The sequence below is a fragment of the Rattus norvegicus genome, chromosome 7, assembly GCF_036323735.1.
Source record: "Rattus norvegicus strain BN/NHsdMcwi chromosome 7, GRCr8, whole genome shotgun sequence".
NCBI classification, from domain to species: Eukaryota; Metazoa; Chordata; class Mammalia; order Rodentia; family Muridae; genus Rattus; species Rattus norvegicus.
This window is the reverse complement of record NC_086025.1, coordinates 18,646,577-18,664,608: the sequence shown is the minus strand read 5'-3', so window position 1 is coordinate 18,664,608 and position 18,032 is coordinate 18,646,577. Positions and strand designations below refer to the sequence as shown.

At 45.9% G+C, this 18,032-nt stretch overlaps 2 protein-coding genes across 7 annotated transcripts in view; both read right to left on the bottom strand.

Moving 5' to 3' along the window:
* The window catches only part of LOC134479845 (putative sperm motility kinase W), a 665,424-nt gene that overhangs the window by 167,026 nt on the left and 480,366 nt on the right, over positions 1-18,032 (bottom strand). The gene's annotated exons all lie outside the window — the stretch shown is intronic.
* Ube2r2l2 (ubiquitin-conjugating enzyme E2R 2 like 2) overlaps positions 4,653-18,032 on the bottom strand; it is a 35,862-nt gene continuing 22,482 nt past the window's right edge. Inside the window, exons 3-4 of the mRNA XM_039080495.2 lie at positions 15,630-15,764; positions 4,653-14,240 (exon numbers count right to left, since the gene is read on the bottom strand). Coding sequence (XP_038936423.1) covers positions 14,021-14,240; positions 15,630-15,764 — 355 coding nt within the window. The 3' untranslated portion in view covers positions 4,653-14,020. The remainder of the gene's footprint in view (positions 14,241-15,629; positions 15,765-18,032) is intronic.

The window sequence follows — 18,032 nt, the reverse complement described above, 5'->3', positions numbered from 1 at the left end:
TCTTTTGATCTCCCTTGCATTATGTTATGTAATCAATCTTCTGCTTGGTTAAGGGAGGCCACATGGGGAACTGGTGAGGAGGATATTGTGGCTAACGCCACAGTTCTCTATGGTGGTGGCCTTACATTGCGTTAATGGTAGCTGCACTGATCTTACGCCCATGGCGATGCTACTCGGAGGAAAGGGCGAAAAGGGACGGTTGTCATTTTCCTGGACGGGGAACATCAAACCTGCTGCCTCTGTCTGGACAGCTACTCATATAAAATATCGCAGTAGTTACCCGCATGCCTCGCTTTATCCCGATCCCTGTTGATACCCCGGGGACCATGACCTTATTTAGAGGAAAAAGAGATTTTGGTACTTCTGCTATTATTGCTGGCATTATTGCTACGACAGCAGTCGCTGCCTCGGTTACTGCCTCGGCATTGGCCTTGTCAAATTCAGCACAGACAACCCAAACTATCAATGATTTATCGGCCACCATCTCTGTGGCTCGGGACAGACAGGCCTCAGCCAATACTCAGATATAGGGAGGCCTTATGCTTGTCAACCAACGTATAGATCTGGTCCGAGAGCAATTAGACATTCTATGGCAACTGGCCCAGCTTGGCTGTGAGCAAATACTCCCAGGCCTTTGTGTCACCTCCATATAATATGACAAATTTACCCGAGCTGCTAATCTGTCTAAGAGTCTTTCACAGCATCTGTTACAGAATTGGACCTCGGAGTTTGAACAGACACTTCGGGAGCTGAGAGCGACCATCATTCAAGTAAATTCTACCCGACTGGACCTGTCTTTGACGGAGGGATTGTCGTCCTGGATCACCTCAGCAGTCTCTTATTTCAAGGAATGGGTGGGAGTGGGACTTTTTGGAGTGATCCTCTGCTGTGGATTAGTGTTACTCCTCTGGTTGCTTTGCAAATTGAGATCTCAAACAAGAAAGGACAAAGTAGTGATCGCCCAGGTGCTTGTAGCCCTTGAACAAGGAGCGTCAGCCGATATCTGGTTGACCATGCTCAAGCAACAGGTCGCCGGCTGGACAGCTCTTGCACTCCTAGAACTTCGGTTCATTGCACAGGATTAGAGTGTCCGGCTTGAGCAGCCCATGAGGGGTGACGAGATTAGCATCGCACAGGGAAGTTCTACCAAATATGCTCCCTGGAAGGCATGTCATATTACATGAGGGTTTCTGCCCCAGTTTTCCCTCCCTCGAAAAATGGCAGTGCGACGGGTCGGGAGTGCCCTGGGTCCCAACAACAGCCTAAGGGTATCTCTCTTGTACAGGTTCGCCAACTTTGTACGAGGATATGACCTCTGTCTTCACCCTCCTATATCAGGTGTCCTGTTTGCTTAAAAAAAACAGAAAAGGGGGAGATGTGAGGAGCTGTCCGAGGAGCTGTCCTCACAGATGTGAGGAGCTGTCCGAGGAGCTGTCCTCACAAACTCCATTACAAGATGGCACCGGCATCCAGCAGAACACACCTAGTAAAAAGGGCAATATGCAGGCGCCTGGTAACTTCCCTACTCAAAGGGACACGTACGTTTTGGTACGTCATCTGGCATAATTGGCAGCGACCAGTCAGAGAGTGACACGTCCTAGGCGAGGATAGTTTCCTATATAAGGGACGGTTATTCCTCACTCTCCGTCTCCGCATTGTAAGCTTATGCTCTCCCTCTCAAGACGCATTAAAGCTTTTCTGTAGTAGGATCCTGTGTGTGCCGCGTCGTTCCTGCTGGCGAGACGTAGCGCGGGACACACAACCACCTGTAACTAGTTCAGGGGATCTGATGATGCCGTTTTTTGGCCGCCTCAGGCACCAGGCATACACAGGCAAAACACGTATACCAATTAAATAAATACACGATCAAATAAATAGAAAAATATAACTTTGTTACATTTAGCAAGTGAGTGTGTGTGTGTGTGTGTGTGTGTGTGTGTGTGTGTGTGTGTCTCAGAGCACATACTCATTTATGGTGGACATGTGAAGGTTGGAAAACAACTCCAGGAATGGTCTTTCCTTCCATCATGTGAGTCCCCCGAGTTGTTTTCAAACAGTCAGGTTTCTCTTAGTAAACACGTTTACCTGTTAGCCCCCTCCCCACAAGTCCATCTACATCTATTCTGATCCCCATGTCCTCCTGATGTGGCCCCTCTAGGAGTGGCAGTGCCTGGTGTAGCAGTCTGTGGTCAGTTGCAGGCCCTGTTTTGTATCCTTACAGGAAATTGTACTAGAGAGTCGGCTTCTTCACAGCCTTCTGAAGAAGTCCTGAGATTTTTTCTGGCTGATCAATTTAGGTCCCATGATTCCCCCCAATTAATAGCCAGGGTATGGGGTGGGAGTGAAAGGTGGGGATAGAATGTACTCTGTATCTTAAGCCATCTAGGCACTCTTTGGAATTGAGGGAGACGCTGTGGGGGAAGGGTAGATTCAGGATTGAATATCAAACAGACTCATTGGGAAAGAAAGGAATAGACTATGTCCCCGCTCAATCTCAATATTCTGCTGAATTTGGCATTTAATGGTCTAACAAACATCTCTCCTGCAATCCTTGTCTTTTAGTTTTACTCTGTGATCATTGAATATACATGATTTAAGTAGAGCTTATGAAATTCCCGTGCTTAAAGCACCTTAGTAAAACTTCAACTTGAAGATAAGGCAGAATTTTTTTTTAAATTTGGTTTATACGGTCAGCAGGTTATTTGTTAGTTATTTTTATATTAAGCCATTTTATTATGTTTTATATTAAAATATTTTTATTATATGCATAAGGGGTGTTTTGCCTGCATGTATGTCTGGGCCCTATGTGCATGCCTGATTCTTTCAGAGGCCAGAAGAAGGTGTCAGATTTCCTAGAACTGGAGTTACAAATGGTTCTGAGTCACCATATGGGTGCTGAGAATTGAACCCAGATCCTCTAGAAGAGCAGTCAGTGCTCTTAACCAAGAAACCATCTCTCCAGCCCAATTGTTATTTTATTTTATTTGCGAGTGTGCAAGTGTGTGTGTGTGGGTGGGGGGAAGAAGGGGTGGGTGTGCATGTATAGGCAGAGATAGAAAACAAAAGGGAAGAAATGTGTGTGTGTGTGTGTGTGTGAGTGTGTGTGTGTATGTGTAGACAGAGATAGAGAGAAAACAAAAGGGAAGAAGTGTGTGTGTGTGTGTGTGTGTGTGTGTGTGTATGTGTAGACAGAGATAGAGAGAAAAGAAAAGGGAAGAAATGTGTGTGTGAGTATGTCAGTGTGTGTGTGAGTGTGTCAGTGTGTGTGTGTGTGCATGTGTGTGTGTGTATGTATCTGTAGACAGAGATAGAGAGAAAACAAAAGGGAAGAAGTGTGTGTATGTGTGTGTGTGTGTGTGTGTGTGTGTGTGTGAGAGAGAGAGAGAGAGGAGAGAGAGAGAGAGAGAGAGAGAGAGAGAGAGAGAGAGAGAGAGAGAGGAGAGAGATCAGCATCCAGTGTGCGAGAAACATATTCCAGCATCAGCTTTTTAAATCTCCTGATACATTTTACACTGCCGAAGCTTCAGGAGACTTGAGCTGTTTCCAGTTTGACTGCAGTAAGACAGATGTGACTCCAACTGGGGAGAGCTGTAGGTTAGACAAGTGTTCAATTCCCAGCACCCCACAAGGCAGCTGACAACCGTCCCTAACTCCAGTTCTGGGGAATCCAACACTCTCACACAGAAACACATGTAGGCAAAACAACAACACACTTAAAAATAAATAAATGTGTGTGTGTGTGTGTGTGTGTGTGTGTGTGTTTTAAAAGAACAGCCTGTGAGGTCTGATAGGAATTATTTGCAAATGATTTGCATGGAGAGCGGTACAGGCAGACTATGAGGCCCGTGTAAGAAGAAGCATACACGTTTGGTGATGACACAGAAGGCTTTGGGAGGTAAAAGTATTCTGTATTGGTTGTCCAATATGGTCTCACACACCTATTATCCCGGCACTTGGGAGGTTGCAGCCGAGAGAATCGGGAGTTCAAGGTCATCTTTTGAACTATAGAGCAAGTTGAAGGCTTGCCTGGACTAAATGAGAATGTTTCAAAAAACAACAAAAATTCTACATTTTTATTGTGATTATACTTCTTAAAGCTTAAAATTGAGACACATCATCTGATAATGAGATGAAATATTCTAAGATGTAGTTATTTGAATTTTATGAGTATGAGTGCCCTGTTTGTATGTAGTATGTGTGTGTGCCACATGTATGCCTGGTACCTGTAGGGGCAAGAAGAGGGCCTCAGATGCTCTGGAACTGGAGTTATAAATATTTGTAAGCTGCCATGTGGTTGCTGAGAATAGATTCTGGGTCCCCTGCAAGAGCAGCATGTGCTCTACCCACTGAGCCACCTCTCCAGTCTGAAAGGAGACGCTTTAAATCAGAACACTTAACCACCATGCGTGCTTGACAGTTAATATATTTCCCCAATATGGTCCTTGTTTGTAATTGCTTCTATTATTGTGTATTCAGCAACTTTGGCCTTAATCAAACACTTCCACTAAGGGGGGAATCAATGAAATGAATAATGAATGTTTGTAGATCTGCAGGCTATCTGGGAGTGAAAGACCCCCAAACTTGGGGAGACTCTCGCTCCAGTCACGGGTTGGGGTACACCCAGGAAACACGAGTAGCCAGTCTTGATGTAATGAGCAAGAGGCAGTTTTATTTACGAGATCTCGGGCTGACACGTATCCCACACAGGAGATTGAGTCAAGCCCCGAGCCTCTCTAGGCAGGAGCTTATATAGGGAAAACCAGGGGTTTCGTGTGGATACACATAATCGGCTTATACACAGGGTGCACAGTTACTTTTGGCACGGAGTTACATCAACAAAGCATACGTGTAATCTAGCATCTCAGCAATGTTGGCAGGGCAACTCATCTCACTGCAGCAGGGGGATGACCCATCCTCAGGGAGTGAAGGAAGGGGAGGGGGTTGCTCCAGATGGCCAGTGTCCTTGGGAGCTGATAGTCGGGCTGGTGAGCCCTATCTCAAATTCTCTCAGGCATGTCTGGACTTTGTTTGAGAATAACTTTTTGAAATTTAACTCTTCATTCCCCTCTACTTGTTGTGAGTAGTTCTAATCTTAGAACTACATGGAGAGCTCAGCTTCATCTGGCATAACAGCTTGGTACTGTTGTCTTAACATGAGGACATATACAGTGCTAATCCGCTCCCTGAAAAAGCTAAAAGGCGATTAATGATGTAGGGCCCAAAAGTGAGCGAAAGGAGGAGGATAATCAAGGGACCAGCTAAGGCTGACAGCAGGGTGGTAAGCCATGGGGACCTATCGAACCAGCTTTGAAACCAGTTATCAGTGGTTTCTCGTTCTCGTCGTCTCTTGTCCAACCTCTCCCTAATTTTAGCCATAGAATCTTTAATGGTCCCGGAGTGATCGAGGTAAAAACAACATTCTTCTCTCAAAGCAGCACATAGCCCTCTTTCTTTAAGGAATATGAGGTCTAATCTTCTCCTATTTTGAAGGACTACCTCTGAGAGGGAGGTTAGGTATTCTTGGAGGTCAGCTAAAAAGTCTTTAGGATTCCAATCTGAACACTATCTAGACCTATACACCAAGGTCATGACTATCTTAGAACTTTTAAACTTATGGTACCTGAGCCACAGTCCCAAGAAGTGTTAGGAGTATTAACATATGTCATGTTACATCATTTGTAATAGAAATCAAGCCTCTCTCTATATTTTTCTCGATGGAACCCAGGGCAAACATGAAATTCTTTTTCTAAAGCACACTCCTCAAGTGAGCATTATAACAACCTCCCAGTCACTTATCTGATGTGTAAGTCTAGGGAGCTTTTTGAAGATCTGAGTGTCCCTCTAGGTCCCAGCTCTCAGCCCCAACAGCTAGTATGCGGCTGGTGAGGGCTGAGAATTGACGGCTGTGAGGGTGGTCAGCAGCACCAGGTACGGTCCTTTCCAGCGAGGCTCGAGTGTCTAGGCTCCGTGTCATTGTATGTAGCTACAGTCTCTGACCTGGAACGGATGAGATGTCTCGGGGGTCCGCGGAGCATAGGCTGCTGCCAGCTGTGAGCAGATTTCTTTCTGTATCACCTGTAGGTCTTTTAGCCTGGCACATAAATCATTATTACTATGACATGTTGGTTCAGTAACATTATCTAATACAGTCAGAGGATCTGAGGCCCCATATATGATCTCAAAGGGGGTAAAGCTGAATCTGGAGGGGGTATTTCTTGCTCTGAAGAGAGCAAGAGGGAAGGAGTGTCACCCAGTCTGTACCATTCTCCATGGTCAATTTGAACAGGGTCTCTTTTAGAGTCTTATTTATTTATTTTACCTGTCCTGAACTTTGAGGTCTGTAAATATAATGTAATTTTCAATCAACCTCTAAATACTTGGCCACACCCTGGCTTACCTTGGCAACGAAAGTAGGGCCATTGTCTGACCAGATTACCTTGGGCATTCCAAATCGGGGGAAAGATTTCTTCCAGTATCTTCTTGATGATTGTAGAGGCCGTCTCTTGTTTGGTGAGGAAAGTTTTTGTCTATTCCTGGAAAGGTATCTACAAGCACTAGGAGATACTTGTGATCATATTTTCCTGGTTTTATCTCAGTGAAGTTCACTTCAACTTTTTACTAAACTCTCTAGGTCTCTTTGTCCTGTTTTCCTGTTAAGCATTTACTTACTGACATCTTTCTCTGAGGAATATAGTTTTTTTTATCAAGTGTGTCATTGTCTTTTTTTTCTTCTTTTAAGCAATTTGGGCCTTTTCTTCTGTTGTACATTTTAAGTGAGGCCATCCCTTAGTCCAATCCCAGTTCCTAGTGGCTGTCTCTTGTAGGCCTGTAACCAGGATAGGCTCCTGCATAGCCATTTTCCGAGCCACTTTATCTGCTTTGTTACTGTCCCATGCCACTGAATCTCTTCCTTCTGATATCCTGAGCAATGAATAGTACTCACAGTTGTTGGCTTCACCAGGGCATCCAAGAGATGGTAAAGGCATCTGCAGTGCTGATGTGCTGGGGGGTGGAAGTTCAGCCATCCCAGATGACATTGTGTTGTCCACCATGGCAGCACCCACTTATCTCTGACCTTCATGAAGAGGACTGTTCCCGTCTGTGAACAAGGTCCTCGGCTTTCAGCAGGGGTCAATCAGCCAGTCGCAGAGGTCTTTCCTCCACCCATGGGCTTCTGCCAGTGCTTGACACTTGTGCTGTGGTGGCTCCAGGTCAGGATTGGGCAGCAAGGTGACCAGATTGCCCCCAACAGGTGGAGAATCTAGTCCATGTCAGCTGATCAGTGATCCCATCCTCTGGGACACTCTAAAACATCAGCCACTCTATCACAGTTTAAGTCTTGGATTGGGTGATAATTGTCAGAGCCCGGCTGGCAGGAATGATGTGTTCCAGGCAGAACAGCACTAAGCCACACACACACATCTCCCAGCATCAGGTACTGGTGCACTGAGACAGGTCTTAAGCTCCACATACACAGTCTGTAGATATGCATACACATGGCCTCACCCAGCCATTTTAGCCCACGTAAGCCATTTTGGAGAGCAATTTTCTCATGAGCAAGGGATAGGGGCAGTCAGGGATGACCATGAACTAATGGGTGAGTTACCCGGCCCACACCAAGGTCCACTGTTCTTCGGGCAGTCCATAAGTATTGTTCGTTGTCAGTAGCCCCTTGCACTCAAGGTCTTTGGATATTGGCCCACTGGGGGGGGGCATAAGAGCACAGAGCATTGGGTCCCTGTATCCACACTTCACTTCTATCTCTGTACATAGCCAGCACTCTAGGACCAAGAAGCTCTCCAGTGGCCCCTCTTGTTCTTTCTTGGGCAGTCCCTGACCCAGTGTCCTTTTTCTTTGTATTAGGCACACTGATCTTTAGCCAGGAATTCTCTTCTGTTGCCAGGTACTATCTTCCTAGGTTCCCTAACTACTGTGGCCAGTATATGTTCCTCTCTTGTCTCTTTTCTTCCCTAGCTTCCTGCTTTTTTTACCTTCTTCCCTCTTTCTCTTCCTCAGTCTCTCTGTCTGTATCTTCTTCTACAGCTATTAGTTGCTGTCTACTTTTGTGCACCGACCCTGAACCATATATCAACCTTATTTTCTCTGCAACTTACAACAACTCTCTCAGTGACTTAGCTTAACCCTTCAAGTTTCTGTAACTTTTTCTTTATATCTTTTTCTTACTTTAGCCAAATTGGTGGGGCATTTTCTAGCCCCTCGGAGACCCACCCTTGGAGCCTGGCAGCAGACCTGGAGCACTCCCTATCTTCAGGGGTATTCAAGTCAACAGTCAGGAGTGAGGGCCTTCCATCCGTGTCTGGAACATTCTTTCTGGCCTCTAGTAGGATTCCGTCTTTCCTCAGTGGTAAAGAAGACTTGTAATAGTTACTAACAAGCATCTCAGATGGGATGGTGAGAAAACAAGGGAATCTTGAGAATAGAGGTCCACTGAAGAGGACAAATAGCATTTAGTCACACAGCTAAACCAGGAGGCCTTCTTGGGACAAAAAGGCCGTTGTAGAAATAAGCACAAGCTTTGTTCCTGTGAAACAGAAAGGCAAGCAGAGAGGCAGCTGATCTGTTACCGACTGTCTCTCTGGACTTAGATTTTACTTAAGAAGTACCTCCCTTCAGTGTCAGCTCAGTGGCTCTGTCTCTCAATAAACCCAGCCTCTGAAGGACACTAGGCTTCTAGTGAGAACTAATAACAAAAGGATGGAGAGAGGGTTAGAACCTGGGTGTTAGATACTAAGTGGCTGACAAAAGAATTGTAACCAGTTCACCTGGGGCTATCAGGACTGTAGTAGTAGTCCTTTACCAAGCTGTCTCACTGGGTTAAAGGCCCATGGAAAAGAAAACATTAATCCTGACCTTGGCCACAGCCAAAGCCTGAATTCTAAATTTTGACTGGCAAAACAAAGTTCTTCACAGTTTGTTGTAGATTCTTTGAAACTATTTTAGGGGCTTCTCTGCCCCCCCAACCTGGGGCATTTTGACCACAGGGGCAGGAACTGGCTGCTGTGGGGATAGGATCAAAGGCACTCTCCATGTCAATGATGACTAACAGGGAAGGTTACTTAATGTTGGAGATCAACTCCTCTCTTGGAATAGGGCCAGCAGATAAGGCAGGCTCCCTTAAAGAACTTCTCTTAATGAACACTCTCCTTTTGTTAGCAAGTGTTGAAGGTCTGGCCACTGAAGGCAGCAACTGGAATTATTTATTTATTTTTTTCCAGGGACAAAAGTCTCATAATACAACCACTAACTCTATGCTATCTTTGTTGCTGGGCTCCTTACCTTGAAACTCCCCTTACGCTGACTTGGCCAGAGCTGCACTGCTGCCCACGCGCAGCCTGTAGCTTGCTAGCAGGCCTGCATGCTTGCCACCCTCAGCCCCTACATTTTCCTACTCTGTGCTGTCCCTTCCTTAGAAGCTGTGAATGTTTAAGCAACAGGGAGAATTTTTCTTCAGGATCTAAGGTAAAGCTTTCAGGTTCTTGTTAATGCCTGCTTCAGACGGATCACTCGCTAACCTGGAGTCCTTCATACACAACGGTTAACAGCAGCTGGGCTGGACAATGGGAGTAAAGAGAGGGGCAGCTCTCCTTGGGGAGGAGGCTCAAGAGAGAAAGATAAAACTCCCCGGCAGAAAACAATTTCTCTCAAGCAAATTATTTTTAACTTTTAAGTTAAGCACCAAGAGGACCAAGTAAAACTCCTTGACAAACAAAGCAAACAGTTTCATGATTTCAATCACAGTTGTCAGTCCAAGATTTCAAACACAGTTGTCAGTCCAAGTCCAAAAACGAAACAAAAGCCAAAAAGACACTGGACAATACCACAGGAAAAAAAAAAAAACCAGACAAACAAGACCAAGAAAAAGCATCCTATAACCAATTTCCACAGATGCCTGGTACCTTCAGTACCTGGCCAAACTGCAGCTTAACCTTAGCTGCTTCTGGGATACCAAACACAGAAACAGAATACAGACAACAGACACTAACACATCCAAGCACACTTGTCCATGCCTATACTTAAATAGGCAGCCGTACGCAACCTCCGAAGTCAAGTCACAGTCAGATCTTTTCGACTGTCAGTCGCCGGGTTCTCCCGACAATATTCGGCTCTTGGAACGTCTCCCAGAGCTGGGGCATCCCCACTTCTGCTATCTAAAAAAAGAAAACAAAAAGAAAACGGCTATTCAGAGTAGGAACCCAGTACCTACTCACAGGCGTCTGTCCGGGGCAGGAAACCCATCCGCCCAAGTACACTCAAATACAGGGTGGGAAGCCCATCCACCCGAGTGCACTCAAATTAAACCTAGACCATGGCACAATATACAGTACGTAATACACAACACACACACACACACACACACACACACACACACACACACACAGCGGCCGCTTTCAACACTCACACCAACGTACCTCCAAGAGGCATTCGAGTATCCGGGGGTCAGGCTCCTATCCCGGACGAGCCCCCAATGAAAGACCCCCAAACTTGGGGAGACTCTCGCTCCAGTCACGGGTTGGGGTACACCCAGGAAACACGAGTAGCCAGTCCTGATGTAATCAGCAAGAGGCAGTTTTATTTACGAGATCTCGGGCTGACACGTATCACACACAGGAGATTGAGTCAAGCCCCGAGCCTCTCTAGGCAGGAGCTTATATAGGGAAAACCAGGGGTTTCGTGTGGATACACATAATTGGCTAATACAAAGGGTGCACAGTTACTTTTGGCACGGAGTTACATCAACAAAGCATACGTGTAATCTAGCATCTCAGCAATGGGGGCAGGGCAACTCATCTCACTGCAGCAGGGGGATGACCCATCCTCAGGGAGTGAAGGAAGGGGAGGGGGTGGCTCCAGATGGCCAGTGTCCTTGGGAGCTGATAGTCGGGCTGGTGAGCCCTATCTCAAATTCTCTCAGGCATGTCTGGACTTTGTTTGAGACTAACTTTTTGAAATTTAACTCTTCAGGAGCAAAAGCTGGAAATGTCTCTTTGCTGTGGCCCAGTTCAGCACAGCAGCTGTGGTCCTGAGTCAGGAGACTTGGGTACAGACAGTGGAGATTATTTCTTTAAATTTCAATGCTCACGTGTTCAACAGTAAACATTCTCATTTAGTAACAGATGAAACTTAAGAGGCCAGGAACTGCTGAGAAATCGCATTCATTGAGCAGTTTGAAGAGAGAATGAAAAAACCCTGAGATCAGAAAGGAAGGGGAACCATGGAAGGAGGAAGCATAGTTTACTTATGGAGGGTCAGGCCTTTCCAGTTCCCTTCTGCCCTTTGGTTCTTTCTGAGCTGTGATCTGAGGATAAGGAAGGACCCTGGCACACAAGAATCTCAACCCCCTATCCTTCTGGAAGTCTGGTTTCACAGTTGCTAAACAAAACTCTCTTTAAAGTCTGGGATGAAGCTGCAGGAAGCCACATGATTGACACCTGGGAACAAAGCCCAAGTGCCAGGAGCCCAGGGAAGCTCCATAAACCACCTCTGCTTGCACTCCTTGGCCCAAGTACATTGAAAGGAGCAGGAAGTCCAGACAATATCCAATGAGGAAGACAACCATTCCCAAGTTGCACACATCCACAATTATCACTATCAAGATGAGCAGCTCAATGAAAACCAAAATCTTAACACATGCACCCAGGATTAATACTGAGTAATTAAAGGTGGCTACTTAAATAAAAACCTGGGATCCACCCTCTCCCAACAGCGGCCACCAGCAGTCCTCATTCTTCCCCATCAGAGCCATCAGCCAACACTGGGATAGTTCTGTTTTCAGAACTAGAAATTCACACACACTAACTTCCACCACCACTCCCGGCCCCACCTTCTGGTGGAAAAAATTTATCCTACCTTTAAAACAAATAGCAACCAAGTGCTCAGTTCTATGTAAAGTATGAATATTTATTTCAGGCTTTAGATCTCAATCTATTCCAAAAAGCAAAATCTGATATCTCCTCAGCGTAGCTGCAGCCTCCATGTTGGATGGTCTCACAGAGGCAGCACACTTCATCGGACTTAGCGAGCGTAAGTCCCTGATGCCCACCTCAGCCCAGCCTTAGGAAGGGAAAGAAACAAAACTCACCACCACAGGGCTGAAAAATGCACACGCACTAATGTAAAGGAGCAGCTAAACCTTGGCAAATTGGCTTTTTTTTTTTTAAGTTTGTTTTGTGGGTTTTTTTTATTTTATTTTTTTTTAGGTTTTGTTGTTTTTTTTTTTTTTTTTTCTTTTTTCCCCCATTTTCTTTTGCTACCCAATATATGCAGCACTTGTGGACTCCCAGTGGGCTCCCAGCTTTAAACACAATGTCTTAAACAGACAAATTCTTCAAGAATCTAGAAACAGACAAAGGTGTTTTGCTGTGAACACTCTGCAGAGATGGGGTTTTGAGGGGTGGTGGCTGTTGGTTCAGAGCTAAACAAAGAATTCACAGCTGAGGAATGCCGAATGGCTGAGAAACACCTAAAGAAATGTTCAACATCTTTAGTCATAAGGGAAATGCAAATCAAAACAACCCTGAGATTTCACCTCACACCAGTGAGAATGGCTAAGATCAAAAACACAGGGTACAGCAAATGCTGGCGAGGATGTGGAGAAAGAGGAACACTCCTCCATTGTTGGTGGGATTGCAGACTGGTACAACCATTCTGGAAATCAGTCTGGAGGTTCCTAAGTAAATTGGACATTGCACTACCTGAGGACCCAGCTATATCTCTCTTGGGCATATACCCAAAAGATGCCCCAACATATAAAAAAGACACGTGCTCCACTATGTTCATCGCAGCCGTATTTATAATAGCCAGAAGCTGGAAACTACCCAGATGCCCTTCAACAGAGGAATGGATACAGAAAATGTGGAACATCTACACAATGGAATATTACTGAGCTATCAAAAGCAATGACATTATGAAATTCATAGGCAAATGGATGGAACTGGAAAATATCATCCTGAGTGAGGTAACCTAATCACAGAAAAACATACATGGTATGCACTCATTGATAAGTAGCTATTAGCCCAAATGCTTGAATTGCCCTAGATGCACAGAACGCATGAAACTAAAGACAGATGATCAAAATGCAAATGCTTCACTCCTTCTTTAAAAGGGGAACATGAATACCCTTGGCAGGGAATAGGGCAGCAAAGATTAAAACAGAGGCGGAAGGAACACCCATTCAGAGCCTGCCCCACATGTGGCCCATACATATACAGCCACCCAATTAGGCACGATGGATGAAGCAAAGAAGTGCAGGCCGACAGTTACCATATGTATATCTCTCCTGAGAGACACAGCCAGAATACAGCAAATACATAGGCAAATGTCAGCAGCAATCCACTGGACTGAGATCGGGACCCCTGTTGAAGGAATCAGAGAAAGGTCTCGAAAAGCTTGAAGGGGCTTGAGACCTCATATGAACAACAATGCCAAGCAACCAGAGCTTCCAGGGACTAAGTAACTACCCAAAAACTATACATAGACTGACCCTGGACTCCAACCTCATAGATAGCAATGAATAGCCTAGTAAGAGCACCAGTGGAAGGGGAAGCCCTTGGTCCTGCCAAGACTGAACCCCCAGTGAATGTGATTGTTGAGGCGAGGGTGGTAATGGGGGGAGGATGGGAAGGGGAACAAGAATATAGAAGGGGAGGGGGAGGGATTAGGGGGATGTTGGCCTGGAAACCAAGAAAGGGAATAACAATCGAAATGTAAATAAGAAATACGCAAGTTGATATAGATAAAAAAAAGTTAAAAAAAAAAAAAGAATCAATACAGTGATGGAGGGAAGAATGCAAGGATTCAGACATTCTGTGGAGGGAAATTCCTCTCCAGTAAGGTCCATAAAAAGGACCAAACTGAGATCTGCAAGAGGAGTGAGTCATCAGGGGCTGTTTGCTTCCCACCCCATGAGTAAGTTTTTGCTGGGTGGCCACTGTAGATCCCCACTTGCTTCCCTCCCTTTGGCCTGAGACGTCAGGGCAGTACAGGGAACTGAAGGAACATGTCACGACTCCTCATTTCCAGAATCATCATCATTATAACATTCGGCATCTTCTTCTTCCTCGTCTTTGTTATCAATGTCGTCATCATACAGGTTGTCATAAAGCAAATCTGAGCTGTTGTCATTGGAAGGCACTTTAGTTTTGATGCAGTCTTCTGCCAGGGTTGTGGGGACCTTCACTCCATCCTTTTCTGCTTCAGCTTTCATGGCTGAGGCCTGTTTCCTGGACAGAGGACAACATAGGAACATTTGTAGAGGTCTGTCTATCTAGAGAGGGTCTCAGGCTAACCCATGTGGCTTCGCCTCTATAATCCTCCAGCCCTTGGATGGGAGTGCTGGATTATTAGGGAAAGCCAGCACACTTGGATTAGGTGAGTCTTATAACTGTGCATAACCAAGACTCCCTGTCACTCACATGTCTCAGGCCACACAGAGCAGACATCTTGCATCACGCCAAGGCTCTCAACCATCAGGCACCTTCGTGTCATGGAGAGTCTTTGCCCTAACACTTCAGCCTTGTTTGCAGCAAGGTCTCCTTCGTTTGCTGCTGCAGAGATCAGGCTAGCTCGAGAGCATTTCAAAGCTCTGTCCTCTGCCTCCCATCTCCTGCTAAGGGTTGGGGATTGTGGACGCATGTGCACTACTGGCTCTATATGCGGGTTCTGAACTCCTGCACACGTGAGCCAGAGGCCCAGCATGCTTAGTGCCTTGCATTCATGCAGCTGATTACTAGGCCAGACTTTCCCCTCACCCTCTAGGTTCCCCCAGTCACTGAGTCTCCCTGTGTCTGGAGTGGCAGGGCCGAATGCTAGGTAAGAGGTCCTGCATCAGAGCCATGCCCTGCATCTGTGAAATGTGCAGGGCTGTGGGCACCACCTGACCTTCACCCTTTTCCTGCTGGGTTCTGTTTTCCATTGTCCTGTGAGGGCTTAGCAGGTAACAGCTCTGCCACAAAATGCTGCCTGCCTAAGTGTAAATAGCTTCTCGCCTAAAGTACAAAAACAGCCATTGAGACTGGGGAGGCATGGCTACTGGAGAAACTGAAAAGAACACCACTTTCTAGAAGCTTCAATTTGTTGCCAGGCCTTGCACATGGATGTTCTTGTAGCTCCTACAGGTCTTTACAGTTTACACTAAATACCTTCGATTCTTGATATGATTCACTCACCCCAGTGGCTGACCACTAAACACAAGCAGGGCACAGGGATGGACACTGTAATCCCACTACTTGGGAGGCAGAGGCCAGATCTCTGTGTTCAAGGCCAGGCTGGTTTAAACTGCCTCGCACCCATGCATGTACACACACACACACACACACACACACACACACACACACACAGAGAGAGAGAGAGAGAGAAAGAGAGAGAGAGAGAGAGAGAGAGAGAGAGAGAGAGAGATACACACACAACCAAAACAAGCCCAGAAGTTCTATACTCCTGTCCAGTGAGTTCTCTTTACTTATTTTTTTTTACTGTGCTTTGTTTCTGTTTTGGGTTCTCTTTCAATAGCTAAATTCATCAGGTTACTACTCCATAAATACAACTGAGAATTGTTTTAAAGTACGCAGAATATTGAAGTTTGAACTTAACCCCTTAGATCCAGAATGCCTTACCTAATGATCTCAGCGTACTCCTTGTCCTTTCCTTTGCTGTCCCTCCATTTCCTGAACATGACTGAAGCATCCACATTGGCTGGGGAAAAGGTGTTGGGCTCATTAAGCAGGGAGATTACACTCAGCACGATAGTCCTGAGAAGGAAAGAAGAACCCACAGTGAAGCTCCACGTCCATCATATCCACAAGCACAGTTTTTAAGAAACTACAGTTTTAAAGTTTTTCCCCTTAAAAAATTTCTGATGCAAATTTGAGGTCATAATATTTGATGACTTATGAAAAGTGGATTATGCAATTTTGTTTTCAGGGGCCAGTGAGATGGCCCAGCAGGTAAAGGAACTTGCCACCAAGCCTGCTGCTCTGCGTGGATCATTGAGTGAAAAGGACAGAGGACGAGAATGCCCCACAAGCTGCTTTATACTCCACGCCACAACATGCAAATATAAATACACACAGTAAATGTCATTTCTTTTCTTAGGACCAGAAGCCACTTCAACCACCAGAACTCCAGGTAGGCCACCCACACAGGACTACTCTGTGTCCCCAGAACCTCCCTGCTGGATCAGAGGCTCGAGAACTCAGCCCTGAACTCTAGTGGAGACCCCCCAGTTCAACGCAGGCCACAAATAACAGAAACCAAGAAACAAAATACCCATCCAACAAAGACAAACTCAGAAATCAAATGCTGTGCTCTAACTGGACGTCTGCATAGAAGAATGCATATGGGTCCATAGCTACCACCCTGCACAGACCAAAATCTAAGTGGATCAAAGACCTCAGCATAAAGCCAAACACACTGAACCTGACAGAGGGGACAGTGGGGAGAGCCTTAGGAGACAACTTCCTCAACACAGCACCAATAGCATGGGTGCTGAGATCGACAATTAGTAAATGTGACCTCATGAATCTGAAATTTTTCTGTAAGAAAAGGGACACTTTCAATAGGACAAGACGGCAGCCTACAGGAATAGAAAAGATTTTCACTAACTCCACATCCAACAGCGGGCCAATATCCAAAATTATATAAAGAACTCAAGAAACTGGACATCAACAAACCATATAATCCAACTCTGGGACACAGAGGTAAGCAGGATTCTCAATAGAAGAATCCCAAATGGCTGAGACACACCTAAAGAAATGTTCCAGCATCTCAGCCATCGGAGAGATGCAAAACAAAATGGCCCTGAGAGTCCACCTCACACCTGTCAGAATGGCCGAGATCAAAACCACAAGGGATGGATGGCTCAGGCTGGTGAAGATGAGGAGCAAGGGGAGCGCTCCTCCATTGCTGGGGGGAGTGTAAACATGTATGACAGTTCCTCAGAAACTGGGACTAGATCTACCTCAAGACCCAGCTATACCACTCTTGGGGATCCATCCTTCCAAAAGGACACATGGTCAACTATGTTCACAGCTTTATTCATAATAGCCAGAGCTTTATTCATAATAGCCAGAAGTGGGAAACAACCCAGATGTCCCTGAATTGAGGAATAAATAAAGAAAATGTGATACCTTTATATAATGGAGTATTACTCAGCTGTTAAGAAAATGATATCATGGAATTTGCAGGCAAATGAATGGAACTAGAAAAGATAATCCCAAGTGGGGTAACCCAGACCCAGAAAGACATCGTGGAACGTACTCGTCAGGAAGTGCATATGAGCTGTCAAGGGCAAATATGCTAACGTCCACAGACCCAGGAGGCTGGCTACATAACAAGTAGGGCTCTCCCTAGGAAGGGAAATAGGAAGGGAGTAGACTCTGCTGAGGAGGGAAATAAGAGGGATCAGGGCACGGTGGGGGACACAGAGAGCACAAGGAGAGACTGCAGGAACTGGAGAGCATTTATGGGGTGATGTGGCAACCTAGTGTAGTGCAAGCTCCCCGGACCCACGAGGATGACTTTAGGGAGGACTCCTAGTAACGGAGGATACGGAGCCTGAACAGACCGTCTTCTGTAACCAAGTGGTGGGCCTAGGACACCAACCCAGCCACAAGACCTTCCACCTACAATCTGTTCTTCCTGCAGATGCACCTGGGTAAAGGTGGCACAGAACTGGTGGGAGTGGCCAACCAATGACTGGTCTTCTTTGAGGCCCACCCCACAAGAGGAAGACTATGCCTGACACTAACTGGACAGCCCAGAGACCTATGATGGGAAAACAAAACAAAAAACAAATGATTCCTAGTGATGCCTCACCTACTTCTCATCAAAGTGGCTTCTTGGCAGCAGAGGGGACTGATACAGAGGCTCACGGCCAGACACTAAGGGGAGTGCTAGTCCAGACTGGAGGTCTCCATCAGGCTCCTCCCTCACGAACCCCATAGAAATGGGGGAGAAGGAAATATGGGAGCCAGATGGGTCAAGGACACCAGGAGAACACAGCCCACAGAAACATACAT